This window comes from Protobothrops mucrosquamatus, unplaced genomic scaffold (genome assembly GCF_001527695.2).
Source record: "Protobothrops mucrosquamatus isolate PMUCROS unplaced genomic scaffold, P.Mucros_1.0 scaffold124, whole genome shotgun sequence".
In the NCBI taxonomy this organism is placed as follows: Eukaryota; Metazoa; Chordata; class Lepidosauria; order Squamata; family Viperidae; genus Protobothrops; species Protobothrops mucrosquamatus.
In genome coordinates, this window is record NW_015386491.1 from 80,109 (window position 1) to 101,340 (window position 21,232).

The 21,232-nt window shown below is 40.1% G+C and overlaps 1 protein-coding gene across 1 annotated transcript in view; it reads left to right on the plus strand.

The window, feature by feature from the left end:
• PITPNC1 (phosphatidylinositol transfer protein cytoplasmic 1) overlaps nucleotides 1-21,232 on the plus strand; it is a 167,554-nt gene that overhangs the window by 69,609 nt on the left and 76,713 nt on the right. Inside the window, exon 2 of the mRNA XM_015812961.1 lies at nucleotides 13,322-13,470. Within this exon, the coding sequence (XP_015668447.1) occupies nucleotides 13,322-13,470 (149 nt within the window). The remainder of the gene's footprint in view (nucleotides 1-13,321; nucleotides 13,471-21,232) is intronic.

Genomic DNA, 21,232 nt, shown 5'->3' on the forward strand with positions numbered 1-21,232 from the left:
GATACTGGGACACAAGTATGAAAGGCATAGCTGTATCACCATAATGCACATATCTCTCCATTCATTCATTCATTCATTCATTCATTCATTCATTCATTCATTCATCAGAACAAAGCTGGAAGGGACCTTGGAAGTCTTCTAGACCAACCCGCTGCTCAAGCAGGAGACTCTATGCCATTCCAGACAAGTGAATGTCCAGTCTCTTTTTAAAAACCTCCAGTGATGGAGCACCCACAACTTCTGGAGGCAAGCTGTTCCACTGGTTAATTGTTCTCACTGTTATGAAGTTTCTCCTTAATTCCAGGTTGTTTCTCTCCTTGATTAGTTTCCATCCATTGTTTCTTGTCCTGACCGCTGGTGCTTTGGAAAATAAGTTGACCCTCTCCTCTTTTGGCAACCTCTCAAATACTGGAATACTGCTATCATGTCACCTCTAGTCTTTCTTTTCTCTAGACTGGCCATACCAAAATTCTGCATCCGTTCTTCATATGTTTTAATCTCCAGCCGTTTAATCGTCTTAGTTGCTCTTCTCTGCACTTTTTCTGAAATCTCAACATCTTTTTTGTAATGTGGTGTAATGTGGTGACCAAAACTGGATGCAGTATTCTTAAGTGTGATCTTACTAAGGCTTTATAAAGTGGTCGGCTGTCTTGAAAAAATTTCTCCTGTCCATCTTGCAAATGTCTTCATTCATTCATTCATTCATTCATTCATTCATTCATTCATTCATTCATTCATGGTTTGTAGAGGCCCGCAATAGATCATAGAAAGTCATGGAGGAGTGACTTGAAGTTTAGCATTCTGTCAATGGAAAAATAAGGGGGAAGAGAAAGGACTGAAAAAATGAAGGCAAAACGCTAGGTATGAGGATAACAACTAAGGGATATGTCATACGGATCACTTTTTTGCCACTGTGCCTGGAGGAATGGAAGGACAAGAGGGAAAAAAGAGGAGAAAATTGGAAGGACAGCCTACGTATGCAAAATAGTGCAGGTCAATATTAAATAAATGTGATATGTAGAATAGTGCTCTGTTTAAAGTAGCAACATTGAGGGTTGTCTGGATGACCTCTTTAATGTTACATGGGAAATCTTTAACCACTTGAGAGCCAATTCAAAAAGATAAAAACATATAAATAACAGGTGAAATGTCCAAAGATGCAATTTGATTGAATAAATCATGGGTGATTTTGTTCGATCAGCACAATGACCAATAAGATTTATAGACCTTAATGGCTGCATTTATTCAACCATATTAAGCCTTAACATGATGATTGAACTGCATTACGGAAGGTGCTGCTTTTTAAATACTTTGGTTACAGCAAAATACATTTAGAGCCAAACTGCTGGAAAGCCACTCCTCTTTTAAAGAGTAACTCATTTTCTCTCCTTGCTACTTTTCTTCTGTGAGTATCATACAGAAGATGGCTTATCCCCAATGTCCAAAAATACCGAGGTTAAGAATGGATTCCCTAAAACATGTTATCTCTGAAAGAGAGCTTGGTATTTATTGTTAGAGGTACACAATGGACAAAGTAAATTTAGTACCCTTGTGGCTTTTTAGGGATGCCACTCCTAATTGTGCATTCTCCCTCTGTCACAGTGAAACACAAGGCTAGCAAATGTAACCTTTAAACAGCAGGCATGGAACAGCTGCATAAATTGTTGAATGTCACATAAAGCATTGTCAAAGCAAAGCACAGCCAGTTCTTTTCTGTAATCTGGATGTATTTATAACATTAAAAATGAAGATAAAACAAGATTCTGTTCCCAATTACAAGCAACAAGGGGAGGTAGAACCACTGGGTTATTCATCCAAGTACAGAAGAAGCAGAATTTAGCTGTCTTTCGATTTCGGCACCTGGGAATAGATTTTCCCACTACCGTGGCAGGCAGCAAGCAGGAAAATGCTACATCTGGATATGTTTGTGTCAGGATCTTTAGGTTGCCAATTGGGATACTGTAGGAATAGTTTTCAGTGAGCTGGGCACACCCACTGCAAGAGACAGCTTCTCTGTATCTGTACTATATGTAGCAAGTATGGCATCAGCCAACTTGCCTTTGCAAAGTTTAGAATAGGGAGAAAAAGAGTCAGTGACGCTCATCTTAAAAACAAGAAATTGTACACTACAGTGGAAAAGTGTAACACATGTTCATTCCCATCTCTATTTTAAGTTCTTTACTTCATTGGAATGTGAAAAATACAGGTAATCCTCAATTTACGATCATTCATTTAGTGAGTGTTCGAAGTTACAACAGCAATGAAAAGAGTGACTTACAACCGGTCCTTGTACTTACAACTGACACAGTACTTCCCGCGATCATGTGATCAAAATTTGGATGCTTTCTATTTGGCATGTATTCACATCAGTTGCATCATCCTGGGGTCATGTGATCGCCACTTGCAACCTTCCCAGTTGGCTTCGAGCAAGAAAAAATCAATGGGGGAAGCCAGATTCGCTTAATGACCCCGTGATTCACTTAATAACTACAATGATTTGCTTGACAATGATAGCAAAGTCATAAAACTGGGCATGACTTACTTAATAACAGTCTTGCTTAACAGCAAACATTCTGGTCTCAATCATGGTGATGGGTCAGGAACTGCCTACATAATCCAATGTATTTAATTTCAGGCTCATCTTCTCATCCGCCCAGACTGTGACATAAACATGTCTCTGTATAGTACATGCCCTAACTGCAGTGCCTTCACCCCGCTTCCCCAACCCACAGTTGAGGCAACTTGAAGTTGTATTTAGCTGTTCAATTCATAAATAGGGGTTTCACTCTTGCCTGGGATGGTATTTCCATGAATGTGCTATAACACATTTCACCAATGATGTGGTTGCTGGTATAGTCGCCCATGGCAAACAGTGGGTTTGCTTAATGACCATGGCATTCATGTAACGATCGTGGTGATCACTTAACAACCACTGAGTCATCAGTGCCTTGGATGACCTTAACAAACACTGTCTATGTCAATGATGGCGAACCTTTTAGAGACCGAGTGCCCAAAATCCGGCCCTGCCCTGTCCCACCCACCCCGCCCACCCACAGGGCCACTCACCGCCTCCATGGCCCGCCGCAGATTGCCCAGATAGCCCAGCAGCGCTATGGTGGCCACCCTGTCCACCCGTGCCCCACAGCATCAACTGCGCGTGATGGGGCGTGAGGGCAGAGTCATGTCCCCGCTGCCTGGCTGCCATGTCCTTGGCTGCGCTGCTCTGTGTGAGCTGTGCTCGGGGGCGACTCTCCTCCAGGGGGGCTGCTGGTGAGGGGGCCGTGGGGGGAGGCAGGGCTGGGGTGACAGCGGACGTGCTCACAGAGAGGGCTCTGAGTGCCGCCTCTGGCACGTGTGCCATAGGTTCGCCACCACTGGTCTATGTGGTTCGTGTAGAAGGGCGGGGTATAAAAGGGCGGGAGAAGGGCGGGGTATAAATTTAATAAAATCTAAAATCTAAAATCTAAAAATCTAATAACCGTTTAACAGAAGGCTGAATCACTGGACAATCAGCATGGGATGTTGAATTTATGTAAATCGGGTCCCCAACCCCCGGTCCGTGGACATTACCGGGTTGCAGCATGCCAGCAACCAGTCCGCACAAACAAGCAAAGCTCCATCTCCGGGATGCAGGCAGCACACAAAATCACGCCCCCTCCAGTCCACGGAAAAACCTCTCTCCACAGAACTGGTCCCTGGTACCCAAAAGGTTGGGGACCTCTGATGTAAATAGATAAGTAAGGAAGACTTAGCTCATCTCACTTCTTTATATTCCTTGAGTTGTAAAAATCACCACACACACATTCACATGCAAGTAGTCTTCAACGTACGATCACAGTTGAGCTCAAAATTTCTGTTGCCAAGCAAGACAGTTCTTTTTGCCCCATTGTGCGACCTTTCTTGCCACAGTTAAGTGAATCACTGCAGTTGTTAGTAACATGGTTGTTAAGTGAATCTGACTCCCCATTGACTTTGCTTGTCAGTAGGTTACAAAAGGCAATCACATGACCCTGGAACAATGCAACCGTCATAAATACAAGTCAGTTGTCAAGCATTTGAATTTTGATCATGTAATCATGGGGATGCTGCAATGGTCGCAAATATGAATAACAGTCATAAATCAACTTTTCTCAGTGCCTTTGTATCTTTGAACGGTGGCTAAACGAATGGTTATAAGTCAAGAACTACCTGTATAGACAAGGCATTAATATGTAGCTCAGAGAATCAGTTTAAATAAAAGTATACTGCTGCAATATCTATTGTATCCTTCAAGAATTAAGAAGGAAGAGGCCAAAATAAAAACCTATATATCTTTGTGGGAGATATGATGTTATGATTAATCGCTGAACTAGGCTGAAAACAAAACCGCCACATAGAAGCACTATTTATGCGAAGAAACTAAAAGCTAGGATTGTTTGATCTATTAAACACCTAGATGAAAGAATCTGATTGCGTCAAAAATATATCAGAGAAATTAATCCAGTAAAAACAGAATAATTTGAATTAAAATTAGCAGGGATTCAAGAACAAATAAATAGGCAAATTATATCTAATGTAACTGGTGATTTGAGAAATGGTGCCATGTACTGCAAATGAATACTGAATTTTCCAAGTCAATGTAAATATACATAGATCTCATTTTTAAGTAGATGGCACTATGCAGTATTTGTGAGAGATTAGGCTACAGGGAGTCACCTAATCCCATGCTATGCGTCATTTCGGTGTGCTAACTGAGTTTATCCCAACTAAAAAGGCAGAGATTAAAGTTTTACTTTGGACGTACAAGTACCGTACATTTCTGTTATACGGGGAAAAGCAAGTATGGCAATATTTATATATCTGTTGACATAATTTGTATGTTCCATTCTGCTAGCTCCAAGCAGCCCATGTAAATGATATGCATATATTTCAGTAAAAGAAGAAAAATCTGTACCCCTGAGCTCCATGGCACTTACTTAAATGTGCTTAAGTTGGGTTGGATCTATAGTCATGTTTCTTTTGATATAGGGCAACGAGTGAGGTTATATAGAGGAACAGAGACCAGAAACTAATCCATCTTCTAGTTACAGATAGTTCTCAATCTACAATCATTCGTTTAGTGACAGGAGTTACAACAACACTGAAAAAAGTGACTTATGACCAGTTTTCACACTTAATGACCATCGCAGCATTCCCAGGGTCACGTGATCAAAATTCAGACACTTGGCAACTGGCATGTCTTTATGACAGATGTGGTTTCCGGGGATGATGTGATCACCTTTTGCAATTTTTTGACAAATAAAGTCAGTGGGGAAGCCAGATTCACTTAGCAACCATGTTACAAATTAACAACTACAGTGGTTCACTTAAGGACTGTGGCAAGAAAGGTCGTAAAATGGGGCAAAACTCAGTTAACAACTGTCTTGCTTAGCCACAGAAAGTTTGTTCTTAATTGTGGTCGTAAGTCAAGGACCACCGATATTTCCAAGCACATTGGGCATCTTATCTTAAGGTGCTCAGGTCTATAAAATGATAAGCATATATTATATTTATTTATGTTCTGTTGTAAAGAAGGGGGCTTGTAAGAGGGGGAAAAGCAACGTTAATGAGCATTTTAAAGGTGAATTCTTGCAAAACGGAAGATGTGGGTCTAGGTGTCTGTATTTGCAAGTCAATGCATTTCCCATTTTTCATTCTGATGCCGACTGCTAAGCAAGCTTGCTAATAGCATTTGACTGTTAATCATTAGATTATTTCTCAGAAAATGGGAATAATGGGTGGAAAAGTAGAAGGGATTAAAAATTTTCCTAATACTTTCTTACCAAAACAGTAAGTTCAAAACAATTCTGTGCACGGTTTGGTTCCTCCCTGTGCTGACTCGCAAACATTCTTCAACTCTGCACATGCTATTAAAGACACGGCTTGCTCTGCTGCTCCTCCCTCTCCTCCATCCAAAAGGGTCAGGCTCCCCCAAACAGGACCCCACAATAGATATCCGATTTCTTGCCTTTAGGTAGCTAAATTTGGTCTTAGGCTAGGAGTTGTCTGAAATCTTGCAGAGATGCCTGAGCTAGGGAAATATATTTTGTGCAGTTCAACAAGGGAGACCTATGAAACAACTCTGCGTGCCCATTCCGTGTGTAAGGGTGTAAAGGCGCTGAATTGATGGTTCAGACATGTGATGTTTACTTCCTGCCTTTTCCCAAAGCAAGACTTGAAGCTGAGCAGTTGACTGTTTACGCAGTTGCCAACTCTGGTCTCAGGCCTGCCCGGCCCTAGGTTCGGTTTTCAAACTTGGCTTTATAATAGATCTTAAATATTTTTTAAGGACTTCTGTACATCCTTAATTAAGATATTAACATTCCTTCTTTTGTGTCTTGTTTTTATAAAGCATACATTGTTAGCATGGACTTGCTTTAAACATACAGTAAAATGCCAAGTGCTACATTAGGGGTGTTGAATATAAAAACGATAACTAAGATAGATTTTGGAATTGACTTTGTCCATATGGATCCAATCCAATAGGGAGATTCCGTCTGTGTGTGTAGGTGTGTGTGTAAATAATGTAATATGCCGGCAGCTGGAAAAAGGAGAGAGGGAATACATATATTGTATTTAACTTTTTCCCACATCAGAAAATGTGGAACATTTGAAAGTCATGGAACTTAAGAAAAGCAGGTAGTGAAGAATAATGAAATGCAGTGGGCTCAGAGAGGATAAGGAAGATAAGAGGTTCTTTTGAGCTAGCAGCCTAGAAAAAAACTACCTGTGTACATTGCTTAAAATCTCTTTTCAGCGAAGTAGTGGTGTCATATTTGTACATACCTGATTGCAATGGTGTCTTAGTATGGTGGTGCAAAATAAGAACACCTTACATCATGCCAAAATATTAAGGTGTTATATTACACTTCGGGTAATATCCAGTTACCTGAAGTGGGCCTAGAAACAATTTTGCATGAGCATAACTGCTGTGGTATTATATTTCAAGCATGAATGATCAGGATCACTCATAATTTCCTGTTCAGAGGATTTATTGCTCAAAGCTATACACAAGAATCTAGTCAACTCACCCTCAACACTAAATTAGCACTAAATAAGACTAACTGAATTCAAAAAGAGAGTGTTTATAGACACATTCGAGACTGAGTCCTCTCTTGACTCCGCCCCTTGACTCTTTCCTATATTATATGACTGAGCACTCAGCACCTCATTTTGGGCAACCTACTGCAATATATACTACTAACAAGTTCCAGACTCTTTTCAAGGTTAGCCCAGACAGCCATGTAAAATATATCCTGGGACTGTTAAGTATTTAGGAACTTGTGATCTTTCCTAGCCTCTCCTCTCTACAACTTTCAGAGTTTATGATAATTATGCATTACACATTCCCTGCAAACCAGACATTTTGAGCTCTAATCGAGATGAGTGGATTACACTGAAGGCTTTTCATTTCCAGAGAGCATCTTTTTTTTTTTCCATCATACGTTTCTGGTTCAATAGGTTTTGCAGAAGAACTGCACAAGCCTGTGAAGTGTAAGTCAAGAGAGTGGAATCAATTTACTGTATACAGCACAAGTCATTATAGATCTTCGGTATATTCCTTTGGAGGGACTCTGGGCAATCCCGACCCCTTCACTACAGTGAGCTCCAATATTTAACAGATCTGTTTTGACAGCTCAGGGTCAATATTGGTTGGCTGGTTGGTTGCCTAGCAATCTCAGTCTCTTAGTCTCTTGGTCAGTTGATATTCTTGTGGCAAAAATAGCCTATATTTTCTCAAGTTGCTGCACTGATGCCCCCCAGTAAGCTTTGTTGAACCTTCTTCTACCCAACAGAAAAGATATTGATGGCATCTTCCTAACGGATGACTAAATTGTGATTTAAATAATTTGATCATCCGGATTAATGATTTAAATAAACCCCACCCTGCTAATAATGCACCCTTCATCATCTCTTTTTCCTTATTAACACACTGATGTTCCCAAATGCAAAGCCCAGAAGGGTAGTTGTTTAGCATTATTGAAGCCAAAGCAACAAATTGAGTTTGTTTGTTTTTCTGATATGCATTTCTGAAGACTAGTGTTTATTCCCTCAGCTCAGACTTCAATTCAGTTCTGTTTGGTATTTATGTGGTTAATGGTTGTGTATCAGTAAGGATTTCCCCCCCCCTCTCTCTTAAGGTCTGGGTGACGCACAACTCCAGCTGACAATTAGAAAATGCTTAGTAAAAAGGTCAGTCATATGAGGGAGAGAGATGGGATTATGGAGAAAGTTCATCATTTTGAAGTATTTTGCATACAGAACCTCCTCCCCCACAAACACACTGAGAGCATCAAGCACCTCAAATTGATCTACTACTCATTCTCTTTCTCATGAGAAAATTTGAAATATAGGCCTGGTATAAATTGGAGATGTGGAATTATTGAAATATCTATCCTCTGCTTGGATGTTTGTAACCATTTTGGACTGTTTTAGGAATTGCTGCTCTCCCTGGAACTAAAGTAGAGGTAGTCCTCAAGTTATGAGCACAATTGAGCCCCAAATTTCCTTCGCTAGGCAAGGCAGTTGTTAAATGAATTTTGCCCCATTTTATGACCTTTCTTGCTACAGTTGTTAAATGAAACACTGCCGTTTCAGTGTTAAGTTAGTAGCACAATTGTTAATGAATCTTGCTTCTCCATTGACTTTGTTTGTCATAAGGTCACAATAGATCAGTGTTTCTCAACCTTGGCAGTTTGAAGATGTGTGGACTTCAACTCCCAGAATCCCCCAGCCAGCCTAGCTGGCTAGGGGATTCTGGGAGTTGAAGTCCACACATTTTCAAACCACCAAGGTTGAGAAACACTGCAGTAGATGATCACATAACCCCCAGGACACTGCAACTGTTATAAATACATGCCAATTGCCAAGGGTCTGAAGTTTGATCATGTGACCACGGGAATGCTTCAATAGTCACAAATGTGGAAAACAGTCTGTGGGAGATGAAAATATAGCCCCCTCCTCATATAACAAGATGAGGAGGGCAGGCTTAACTAACTAACTAAATCACAACAACTTCCCTATCTATCTATCTATCCTAAGGTCCCAAGGAAAGGGGCCTTTTTCTTGCCTCTGATCCAAAGTAGATTGTGAGTGCTCGGAGAGAGCGGGCTGGTTACCTGTGGCCCCAAACCAGGAAGCGGTCAGAAATCCCGGTTGGACAGCAGGTCACTTCCAGCAACCATCTCTTCCCGGCCAACACACCAAAAACTGTTGTGGAAAAACCCAATGAAAAAGACAAGAGACAGCAACACAATAACAATAATTCTTACTCTAGGATTCAGAGGTTTATTTTGCTAATAGTTTGGAACATAGCAAGCATAATAACACAATATCCCTTACATTAATAACCCGTTGCAATGAGGACCATATGACATAGCAGAATCCAATAGGATAGCTATAGGCCAATGGCAAATCAATCAGGTCCAGTCCCAACCTTTTATCCCTTTCTCGTTCTAAGACTGTAGTCAGGTGGTCCGCTGACCTTTGCTGACTTTTTACTGACTTCCTTCTGACCTACTTTCCACATATACCCGTGTACATTGGAACCCACATCCATCAGCTACTTTTCAGTTCCCTATTTCTCCCACGGTTACAATACTCATGTTCCAAATATACATAGAACTATCTACTTTGCAATTTCATATTGCACAAAGCTCAGCAGATTACAAATAGTACGTTCGTATTGTGAAACAGCATAAAGTTCAAGTTAGAGCTTCAAATCACTTCTGTGGGGGCCTATTTCAGGTTTGCTCTAGCCTCATCTTGTTATATGGGGAGGGGGCTATATTTTCATCTCCCACAAGTCATAAGTCCCTTTTTTCAGTGCTGTGGTTACATTCATTACTAAATGAATGGTTGTAAGTCGAGGACTACCTGTGTTCCAGGAAATGGTTCTGTTTCTACTTTGACTTTCCTTTGTTCAACATGTTGTAGGAGGCGACCAGGCTGAGCCCGAGGGAGGGGGTCAAATGCGTCATCAGTCTTGAGTCCCTTCGCGCCCACAAGAGATCTAAGTCTAGCCCAGCTTAAATTTTGTTGACTCTTATCTACCACCAGTTTGCTTTGACAGTTAGTAGTTCAGATTTTTGTAGAGAGTTTAAGCTTGCAATAAATTTTGCATTCATTTGAACTGCCTTGAACTGCCTGGATTTCCTGATTTCCCAAGCTTGACACAGACGATGTCGTAACTAGAGCAGCTTGTCCTAGATATTTTTTGTCAGAAAGTCAAGGCTATAATCTTTTTCTCTTTCTTTTCTTTCCAGTTACTTTTGGGATAAGGAGGGAGGAGGAAACTTTAGTATTGTATTCTATAATATACAAGCCAGAGCTTTGACGTAAAATTATTCTTGGCTTCAACAGAGGAAAGGCTGGGCTTTGGGGGCAATCTGCGTTTATGCAGTTTTAAAGAAGAAAAGTATCTCTGCGAGTCAGAAGACTCACAAGCTTTTAAATATTATGCTATAAAAGTGGTCGTCTGGGGAATACCTTAATTATAACAAAATCCTTTATGCTCTTGTTAAGCACCGTTTAAAAATAACAGTTTAAATGTTAGTTCACACAGCTGAAGAACTTGTTTTTGTATAAAACACTTGAAGGGCCTAAAGATCGTGTTGTGGAGCTTTGTTGTGGGTAATAATACAATTTCAGTTGTAGTACGCTGAGAAATGCGCATCTCCCTAATTCCAGGATACATGCCTAGTTATATAGCTTGCCCTACTCATTCTATCTTAAGTAGCAGGATCTTTCCCTTTTACATTATTAGCAACCCCAGCAGAGTTTTTCATAACTGAAAATCACACCACAATTTGATACTTGCTCTTTGTTCAGCATTTTGTAACAAAGCTAAACAAAATGGAAAACCACAAACTTTGAAAAATACAGTACCCAGTTTAGTCACACAAATATTTATAGCTGTCTCTAATTCCAACAAAGCGAACTAGTGTTACAAGACTTAAAAAAAACTGTATTAAAAGATGTTTTTCACTCCGCTAAATTGAAATCACATTCTGTCATGAAAATAGTTAAATACCACACATTTTAGATGGATGGTTTTTTAACTGAAAACCTCCCCAGAATTGTACTGAGTTTCACATTACTGCAGATGGTTCAATTGGTTTCACGTGATGTTTTTTTGTTGCTGTAATAGTTATGAAACATTTGGGAAACTTGGACTTCTATTTGCAGATAGATTCTAAGGAATTTCCAAACTCCTTTGAAAATATCTTCAATATTATTTTCTTCAGTTTATAATGCCCAGGTTAATATGTGGCGTCTATAAGGAAATCCCAGGGCTTTAAACTATATGTCAGGGTGGGCAACTATGGTCCCTTTACAACTTATTGACTTTGACTCCCAGAATTCCTGAGCCAGCAAGTAAAAGCAGGCAATGGTAAACCATGTCCATAATGTTGCCAGAAAAACAATAGCTTGTTGGAGATTTTAGTATGTCCCAACTAGATCAGATGTGATGCGTCCACAAACTGAATTGAGCAGACAAATGAGCTGTTTATACAATCCGTGCAGCATTTGCTGGCTGCACTTAGAGTTCAAAGCCTGTGTGTATATATGCAATAGGTTGAAATGCTACTCACCCTCCCCCCTATAATCTTGGGGCCATTTCATGTGGGACAATTTACAGATACTGTCAACGCTGTGACAATGGATGTCGTCGCTCTGACAACTGAGAACCAGCAGCCCTTTTTACTTTTGCTTTTAAGGTGCCTTTCTGTTCTCTCAGAGTTCAGATGTAGAAAGGGGGATGGGATAGATGCCTGACTGTTTAGCTAGCCACAGTGCTTTTTTTGTAAATAAAAAAAAAGGTGCCGGAACTCACACACGTCATATAACCCACCTTGCGTACCCTACAAGGTTTACCTTTGTAGTTGAAAAAAAAAACCTTCAATTTTTAGTGTATCTAAAAGACTAGGATTTTGTTCAAGGTAACTCTGGAAAATCTGTTGAAAAAAGGTGCTGGAACTCAGTTCCGGTGCATTCTATGACAAAAAAAGCCCTAGCTAGCCATAATAATGTAGAAGTGTGTGAACTCAAGGACATATTCTGATAGGTTTTTGGTGGGCTGAGGGGATGGAGAGAAAAGCCCGGAGGAATTGCAATTTGTTACTTTGTATCTAGTGCCGATACTTTGTTTCCAAATAAAATGTTCTTTAAGGAAGAAATCTTGCCTTGAAGTTCTTTTAACTGGTTTCATCCTATCGGAACCATGAAAGATACATCACACTGTAATTTTGTCTAGATAGGTATCAAGGCTTTCTAAGGGGGCTCTGTATAAAGGGATTTCCAAACATACCGTATTATTATAACCACAGTGTAGAAGATGAGCACGCTGAACTGGAAGGCAGGGTTAAATGTGTCATTAGTTTGGAATCATTGCACAGCCACAAGAGACCCAAGTCCAACCCCCCCACCCCCATGAATTCTGTTGAACCATTTTAGCTTTGGCCATTAGTTGACCAGATTCTTGTGTATAAGTAGCAGTAATAAACTCTTCTATGTTAGACGCAAGAAACCAGGAACCAAGGTTGTTCAAACGAGTACAAATTTTTCCATGCTAGCTCTCTACAAGAATCTGATCTATTAACGGTCAAGCCAAATTGGCAGTAGGTTAGAGTCAAGGAAATTCAAGGTGGGCTGGATTTAGATTTCTTGGGAGCAAAGGGACTCTAAACCAGTGGTTCTCAACCTTTTTAATGCCGTGACCCCAACCGGTCATAAGTCGAGGACTAAACCGGTCGTAAGTCGAGGACTAAACCGGTCATAAGTCGAGGACTACCCAACCGGTCGTAAGTCGAGGACTTTCCCTGCCCGGGAGCGCCGCGCATGCGTGGTTCTGCCCCCTGCGCCGGCTGAGGTGTAGCTGGCAAGCAGCAGAGACGGAGCAGGCCAACCACCAGCTGGCCCAGCTCAAGGGAGGTAAGGCACCCGCCGGAAAAGGGGAAAAAATGGCGGACAGCCTTGCTTGGCGACCCCCGTGAAATGGTCGATCAACCCCAAATGGGGTCGCAACCTGTAGGTTGAGAACCGCTGCTCTAAACCGATGACATGCTTGACCCCTCCCTCGGGCTCAACTGGGTCATCTCCTAGACCCTGTGCTTTGAACTCAGCGAGTGTTCCTGGTTCTTTGCACCTGAAACAATCGGCTTTTAGCATTGTTAGTAGTTCCTATAATTATTTTTAAATGTGCTGCTCACTATGAAGATGTTTCCTTTAAGGATTTTGTAAAAATAAATAAATAAATAAATCCATCGCCTAATTACACTTTTTCCTTCTTTTTGCATTGCAGTACAGAATTGGACAGCTGTACATGATCAGTAAACATAGCCACGAGCAGAGTGATCGTGGAGAAGGTGTGGAAGTGGTACAGAATGAGCCCTATGAAGATCCAAACTACGGGAATGGTCAGCTGACAGAAAAACGGGTCTATCTGAATAGGTAAAAAATCCTGTAAGCGTTCTGCCATTGCATCTTCCCCTAATGCATATGCAGCTTTGGGAAGTAAACTATGGCTTTAGTCATCAATCTTAAAGAGAATCACACAGTAGGACGTACCCTGAGAATGACCAGGTCTCCTCCTATAAATTACATGCTTAACTGGCTCAGATACTGTATGTGGCCAGCCACTTTCTTCCTTCCTTCATGTTAAAAACTCTGGAGAAAGGAAAGTTGTGAAAATGAACAGAGATAGTGAAAAAGCAGCTGAAATTATAAATAAACTTAAGCAAAATATGTGTTCACATGGGGGGGAAAACACATAGTACAAATAGTCCTCGACTTACAGCCATTCGTTTAGTGACTGTTCAAAGTTACAGCGGCATTGAAAAAAAGTGACTTACGAACGTGTTCACACTTCAGACCGTCGCAGCATCCCCGTGATCACACGATCAAATTTTATCAAAATTTAGATACTTGCAAACTGGCATGTATTTATGACGGTGGCAGCGTCCCGGGGTCACGCGATCCCCTTTTACGACCTTCTGACAAGCAAAGTCAATGGAGGAGCCAGATTCACTTAAGAACGGTGTTTCTAATTTGACAACTGCAGTGTTTCATTTAACAACTGTGGCAAGAAAGGTCACAAAATGGGACAGAACTCAACAGCTGTCTTGCTTAGCAATTGAAATGTTGGGCTCAGCTGTGGTCATAAATTGAGGACTAGCTATACTGCATGTGGTCTGGATCGGATCATCAATGGGAATTGATACTGATCAAAACTTGTGCAATTCACAGGTTAAACTTATCAATATTTGTGCAGATTTGCATGAGCAACCCCCCCACCCCCCCAATCTCAAAGATTTAGGTCAGGGTGTCATGTAAACAAGCTCTCATTGAAATCCAACACGTTATGTGAATGCTTGAAGATAGTTTCGTGGACCAACTTGAGTATGATCATTCTAGGCTTTCTGCTCAAAAGGAATCCGAGATTTAATTTGTTCGGTTTTTTCCTATGGTTTTCAGACTCTCTGATACATTAGTTACAACAGAAGAGAAAGTTATATTGCTATAACTGAGGCCCAGCGAAGTAAATATGTCTGAAACTCCCAAATCAGTAACAAAAACCTTTGCAGGCAGAAAACTTGCTTTTAAAATAAAATTCTTTTTGGTACCAAGGTCAACGTCTGACCTCGTTTCTATTTGTCCAACATCAGCAACTTGGATAAAATCAGTCTGGCTCACAGCATACAAAGAACTGCTTACGACAGGAATATCCAACCTAGCTTCATAAGAAATATATTTTAGTGACCTCCTTAGGTGGCAAAATATCTTAGTAAAGAACAGCACCATCATGAATGATTACTAACCTTGTGCATCACTGCCCCAAAGAAGCAGTATTAATGATTTATCGAGTGAAATATTTTTTCTTGTCTGATACTTTCTTAAACAAAGTCTGCATATTTTGTAAGATATTTTGTAAACCTTGTTACTTTTACCGTCATTCATGAGATATATTGTGGTTTCTAAAAATATATATATATTGCTTTACTGTCATTTGATTAGTGGTGGTCTAACTAAATATTGATGCCTTACTTTTTTTGCCTCTAAGCCTGGGGTCCATTGACTTCTATTGAGCTTGCGACCTTGGTAACAGACATAGCAACTATGTGCCCCTTACATCATGCAGTGCAGCCCTAGAATCTTAATACTTCTGACCTTTGGTAAGTGTAGCATTTGCGCAACCAGCTATGTTCAAGTTGAAAAATCTGTTGAGGTAAAATGTTTCTTTAAACTCAACCACAGCATTGCCCTCAAACAAGAGCCCTCAGATAAAGATATATTTCTAGACATGCTTGGAATGAGAGGTCTGTGCGCAAGGTTGATTAACATACTCAACCTTGCGCACAGACCTCTCATTCCAAGCCTGTCTAGAAATATATCTTTATCTGATTGAAGAAAAAAATAAGAACCTATAAATTAGGCAAGGCCTATTGAAATAGATATTTTAAAGGGATTGTCAGAGCTTGCATAAGACTAGATGCTTGCTAACATTTATTGACATCAGCGGAACAGCTAAGTACCAACAAAATGTAAGATTACATGCCAGGCTGAAACCTGCTAGGCTTAGTTTGTTCAAAGACAAAAAACCAAGAAAGTCCAGTTGCCTTTTGAAAAACACTTTTGGGACAACCATGACCTAGATGATTGAGAATCTCCATAGATATGAATTTAATGAATTTTAATGGAGAGAAAAGCAAAGTTTTACATTTAGGCAGGAAAAATCAAAGGTACAGATTAGGTGAGACCTGGCTCAAAAACAGTAATTGTGAGAGGGACCTTTGAGTCCTGGTGGATGATCACCTGAATATGAGCCAGCAGTGTGCAGCAGCAGCCAAAAAAAGCTAATACAGTCCTGGGTTGTATAAGCAGAGGCATAGAATCAAGATCATGTGAAGTATAAGTGCCACTTTATAAAACCCTAGTAAGACCACACCTTGAATACTGCAACCAATTTTGGTCACCATACTACAAAAAGGATGTTGAGACTTTGGAAAAAGTTGGACTTTCCTGTGAGAATAGACTGGATCGGGATTTCACCTCAGAACATCTGTTTCAGCCAGTATTTCAAGTGAGGCATTACCATGCAGATCTCCACATAAAATAGCCTAGTTCTAATATAAAAAAAAACTTTATTTGATGCAGATTGAAGATTGCAAAGTGCTGTTCTTATGAATTTTGTCTTAATTGCATTTGAGCTCATTTTATCTTTATTGGCATAGAGTGGATGCTGTAAAATAGAAGGCTTAGCACCTTTACTCTAAACAATTTAACTACTGCAGGGACAAAGTTATTACCATTGCAATGAAATTTTTTTTAATTATAATGTTCTAAGCCTTTGGGGCACATCTATTGTAATTTCTCAGATTTTGTTGTTTCCAAGTACTAGGAAATTGAAAGTGGATTGCTAAATATTTAAAACCCTTAATCTGTTTAGTGTGGACACCATTTTTCCCCCCAATTATGATGGCAGTTGGTACGTCTCTTATTGAATATGACCACCTTCATTTTAGAGTAAAATTAAAGGTTTTTTTTATTATTATGGCAGAATATTGCTAATGCTGGAGAGTCTGGGTATAGGGTCTCTTGCTTGAGCAGAATTCCTGCCAACTCTGTTATTCTGGTTTTCTAATCTCTTCTGAAGGGCAAACTGAGTCCTGGAAAGAAGGATGACATCATATGCAGAAAGGAAGATGGAAAAGGGCTTATGGAGGGGGATTTAAATTTTGAGAAAGCCTATACTATGGGATTGATATACAGGTAGTCCTTGACTTACATCAATTCGAAGTTACAAAAGCACTGAAAAAAGTGATTTATGACTATTTTTCACATTTACAACCATTGCAGCATCCCCACGGTCACATGATTAAAATTCAGACGCTTGGCAACTGACTCATATTTATGACGGTTGCAGTGTCCTGGGGTCATATGATCACCTTTTGCGACCTTCTGATCAGCAAAGTCAATGGAGAAGCCAGATTCACTTAACAGCCGTGTTACTAATTTAACAACTGCAGTGATTCACGTAACAGTTGTGGCAAGAAAGGTTGTAAAATGGGGCAAAATATTTCACTTAATAACAGAAATTTTGGGCTCAATTGTGATTGCAAGTGGAGGATTACCTGTAATAGTTAAATAAGAAGGACAATGATGTATCTCTATTTTAATAGTCTTTAGAGTGGGGAATGGTAGTGAAAAAATTCATCATCAGTGCAAGTAGGCATTCTCATGCAACACCATAATTGGTCAAAGTAAATGGTGATCTGTAGTTCTGGTTATCAGTCTCTTGCAAAACATCTCTGTCTAGGGATTAAATCAAATGCTATCTTCAGCTCAGAGAAGGCAGCACAGGGAGTTTTTCACTGTATTTTTCTGCTGGATGTTATGCAATGCATTGGTCAAAAGTTGATCCATTAAGTATGAACCTGGCTTGTTCCTTAGCTGGCGCTTTCGCTTAGATAATGCAATCAGAAGAATTTAGCTCACAATTTACTTTACTAAGCAAATTGGGCCAAAAGTTAGTGGGGTGGAATTACTGCAATTTGAATTGTTATAGATTGTCTTTGCACATCTTGAAGGAACAGTCAATATGGCAAATTAAAATGCTAGCACAGGACCACATTGTTCAGAATTGTGTTTGACACACTCTGCGTAGGCTGAAGTCCACAACCCACATAGCCCCAGCAACTTTATAATTTTTTCAGATAAACAATGGGTTTTGGAATTTTCTGGACTGGCGACAGAAGGCCAGTCAAGGAAAGGGCCAGAAGTCACCACTTGCAAGTCTGGCTCATTATTATTAAATCGTTCATAGAAGTGGTTGAGTGGTTCATAGCAGGTAGGTTTAGAATCCTGGCCCAAAAACTGAATTGGACATCAAAAGACAGGAGAGTTTTGTCCTTGAGCTGCTTTGCATCAGTTTTTCACAATGACCAATGCTCAGAGTATCACTTACTGACTGTTTAAAGTTGATGTGGGCATGCTCTGTCTCCACCATTCTGTAGTCAGCCATGTTTTCCATCATTCGGCTACTGTCACCTTAAAATGTAGACCAGGGGTAGGCAACCTTGGCTCTTCTATGTCTTGTGGACTTCCAACTCCCAGAATTCCAGAGCCAGCATGGCTGGCTCAGGAATTCTGGGAGTTGAAGTCCACAAGTCATAAAAGAGCCAAGGTTGCCTACCCCTGGTGTGGACAGAGTGCTGTGCCTACAGCCATTGGCACTGCACAATGATGCTAAACTACCCAACCATCAGTATTGGTAGAACATAAGGAAGATGATCTTGACAGATAGGCCAGATTTGTTACCATGCAATAAGCAGAAAAGCATGACTTCAGTTCAAAACTAGTAGACAGTCTGTGTAAGGGGCTCAGATAGGCACCTCCCTAATTCGCATGGGTATAAAAGGGGGAGGAGGCCCATCACAATCAGACCTGCAAGATTCTGTAATGATAGCTGCCCTCAGTAAAAGTGATCTTAGCATCCTATGGAGTTGTTTCTTAGTCTGGTCTGCTTGGTGGGTTTGACGGTACTATAAATGGTTTTACTCTGTGGCATTCCAAAAGGGTGAAATAACAGAACAGGCTGAAGAAGCCCAGCAATGGATTCGTTTCATTGCATTGCATCCGAGGTGTATTGAACCTGCTAAATTGATGCTTCATTATAACTGGTTGTTGTTTAGTCTGCACCGATCCTGCTTAATATTGGTAGTGGTGAATGACTTATAAATCAAAGCAAACATGAAAAGACAGCTTGGCAGATGTTTACCACAACATTTTGAGAGTTTGTGGTGTCCCCTGTCATAATAATGGATGATTTGAAGTTGGAGCAGCTTAATGTAAATGGTTTAAACTAAGACAGTGATGAAAACGCACAGAGGAAAATGTGGGGATTTTTTGTTGTTGTTGTTGTTCATGGATGAGAGATGGGAATTAACATCCATCACTAAAAAAATCATTCCTGGTACAATGACTGCATACCCCATGGTATGTGGCATAGAAGACCTGAAAGACCTGGTCCTTTCTTCCTCTCCCAACCCCTCTCCTTGTTATATATTTCTGCTTCTTCCCCTTTTCCTGCTTTTATAGGGCCTTGAGGAAGACTTCTGGAGAATTCAAGAATCTGTACTTTTTTGTGCTATTGGCTTGCTCTAATAAAGATACAGGCAGTCCTCGTTTAGCAACTGCCTTGTTTAGTGACCATTCACAGTTATGGCGTTGACGAAAAAGAAACCCTTGGCAACCAGTCCTCGTGTTTACGAACTTTGCAGGTCTGAAAAGCAAAGGAAAGCTAGTAAGATTGTAACATTGTGATATTTCACATAAACAGTTGCTTTGTTTAATGACCAAGTTGCCAGTCCCAGTTATGTTCACTAAACAAGGACTACCTGTTCAGGAATACTCAGTTCTGGATATTGGTCCCCCCCCTTTTTTTTTTTTTTGCTTTTTAAAGTTTCATACCCAGTTCTCTCCAATTTAAAAAATGTCACACTTGCAGGCAGACTTGATTTTTGAAATATTTATTTATCACAAGTTTGGCAGTATTTTTAATTTATTTGTCAGTAAAATCAAATGACTCATGGCAGTACCACCAGATTGCAAAACAAATCCAGGTGGCTCATAGTTTATAGTCACAGCCAAACATTACAGTTGCAAATAAAACCTTATAACAAGGTAAAGATATTTTCTTAAAGACACCCACTAGGCTTCCAGGAAACAGTGTCCATCTCCTATGATTGCCCTGTTCATATATAATGTATGACACTACCATTCCACAAACACCTTACGAAAAAGTGCTGCTTTTATTGATTTTCTGGAGGACATTAGGTGAGGCCAGTCTGCACCTCTGATGATAGAGCTGGATAGCTGGCAAGAAAGTCTGTCCCTGCTACCCCTAACTTGATAGAGAAGAGAAACCTGAAGCTTCCTTTCCAATAGTGTGCATATAGGACTGGCATCTTCAGCTTGAAGAAGTCTTGGTGAGACTTAGGAGCCAGGCCATATAGAGTTTTATAGCTTAAGATCGGCATCCTCAAACCTGTTGGAAACCAATGCAGTATCCACAAAACCCATAATGCATGACTGTTTCAGTTCTCACATCCAGTAGACGGGCCAACCCATGGTGCAGCAGTTGCAGTTTCTGAAAAGTTTTCAAAGGTAGTACCAGACCAATACATTGACTAGGTGATCGTGGCCCCCTCAGTCAAGTCCCACGTAGCTGGCAAACCAAGAAGCGAAAATTACACAAATGTGAGGAAGGCACATCAGACTTAAAAGATTAAATAAACTCTCCATCTTGAATCTCCCTTCCCAGCCAATACCTTGCAAAGCAAACAGAAATGTTGGCTTAAAGTTATACACAATGGTAGATAGTAGATTATTATTAGCCAATTTTAATTTTAAGTTACTTTCTATATTAAAGAAGACATTAACTACCTTCTGTTCTCCATCACCCCTTTCAAATGCCAAGAAAGGTGCTAATTATATTAAAGGTGCTATATTAGTATAGTTTCAGTTGAAATCAGGTATTGAAAGCAATACTGTATGCTAAAATGCATTGTTCCATTTAAATCAGTTAAATTACTGAGGGTGTGAATTCCTTTGTATTCAACTGGTACAGCCTATCACTTTACAGATGAGAATTTGTAAGTCTCTTTAGTGTATCCAGAAAAAGAAACCTTTTAATAAGGTTTCATTCCATCTTGCATAAAATTTCCCAAACCCACATGTTAATATTTTATATTGCCCCAATTCACATTGCATTCACTTTTAGATTGATTATGGGCCATCGAGTCAGTTTTGAATGTTAATAACCGTGTAGATATTTTACATGATTAAACTAATTAAGCTTTATTAATTTATACATTGTAAGCCAGCTTTTGTCCAGCTGGATACTAAGTTTGTTCTATTATCTAACTGAAAGTCTAGACCCGCAGCTTCAAGCTAAAGTCAGAGTTTGTTCATGAATTTGCAAAGATTTTCTTAGTAAGAGGAGTAATGTTGATCAGATTTTCTCAGTTGATCCATCAAAACAGTTCTGGATTAGTTAAAATGCAATCACTTATGTATCTTAGACTTTATCCACTTTGAGTTGCATTCCCAAGCAACTGAACCCCAAGTAAACTTGATCTCAGCACACCCAGAGAGAGACATAGACCTTGGATTGAAGACTCGATCTCCCTTATTTGAGATATTCTAGGCCAGG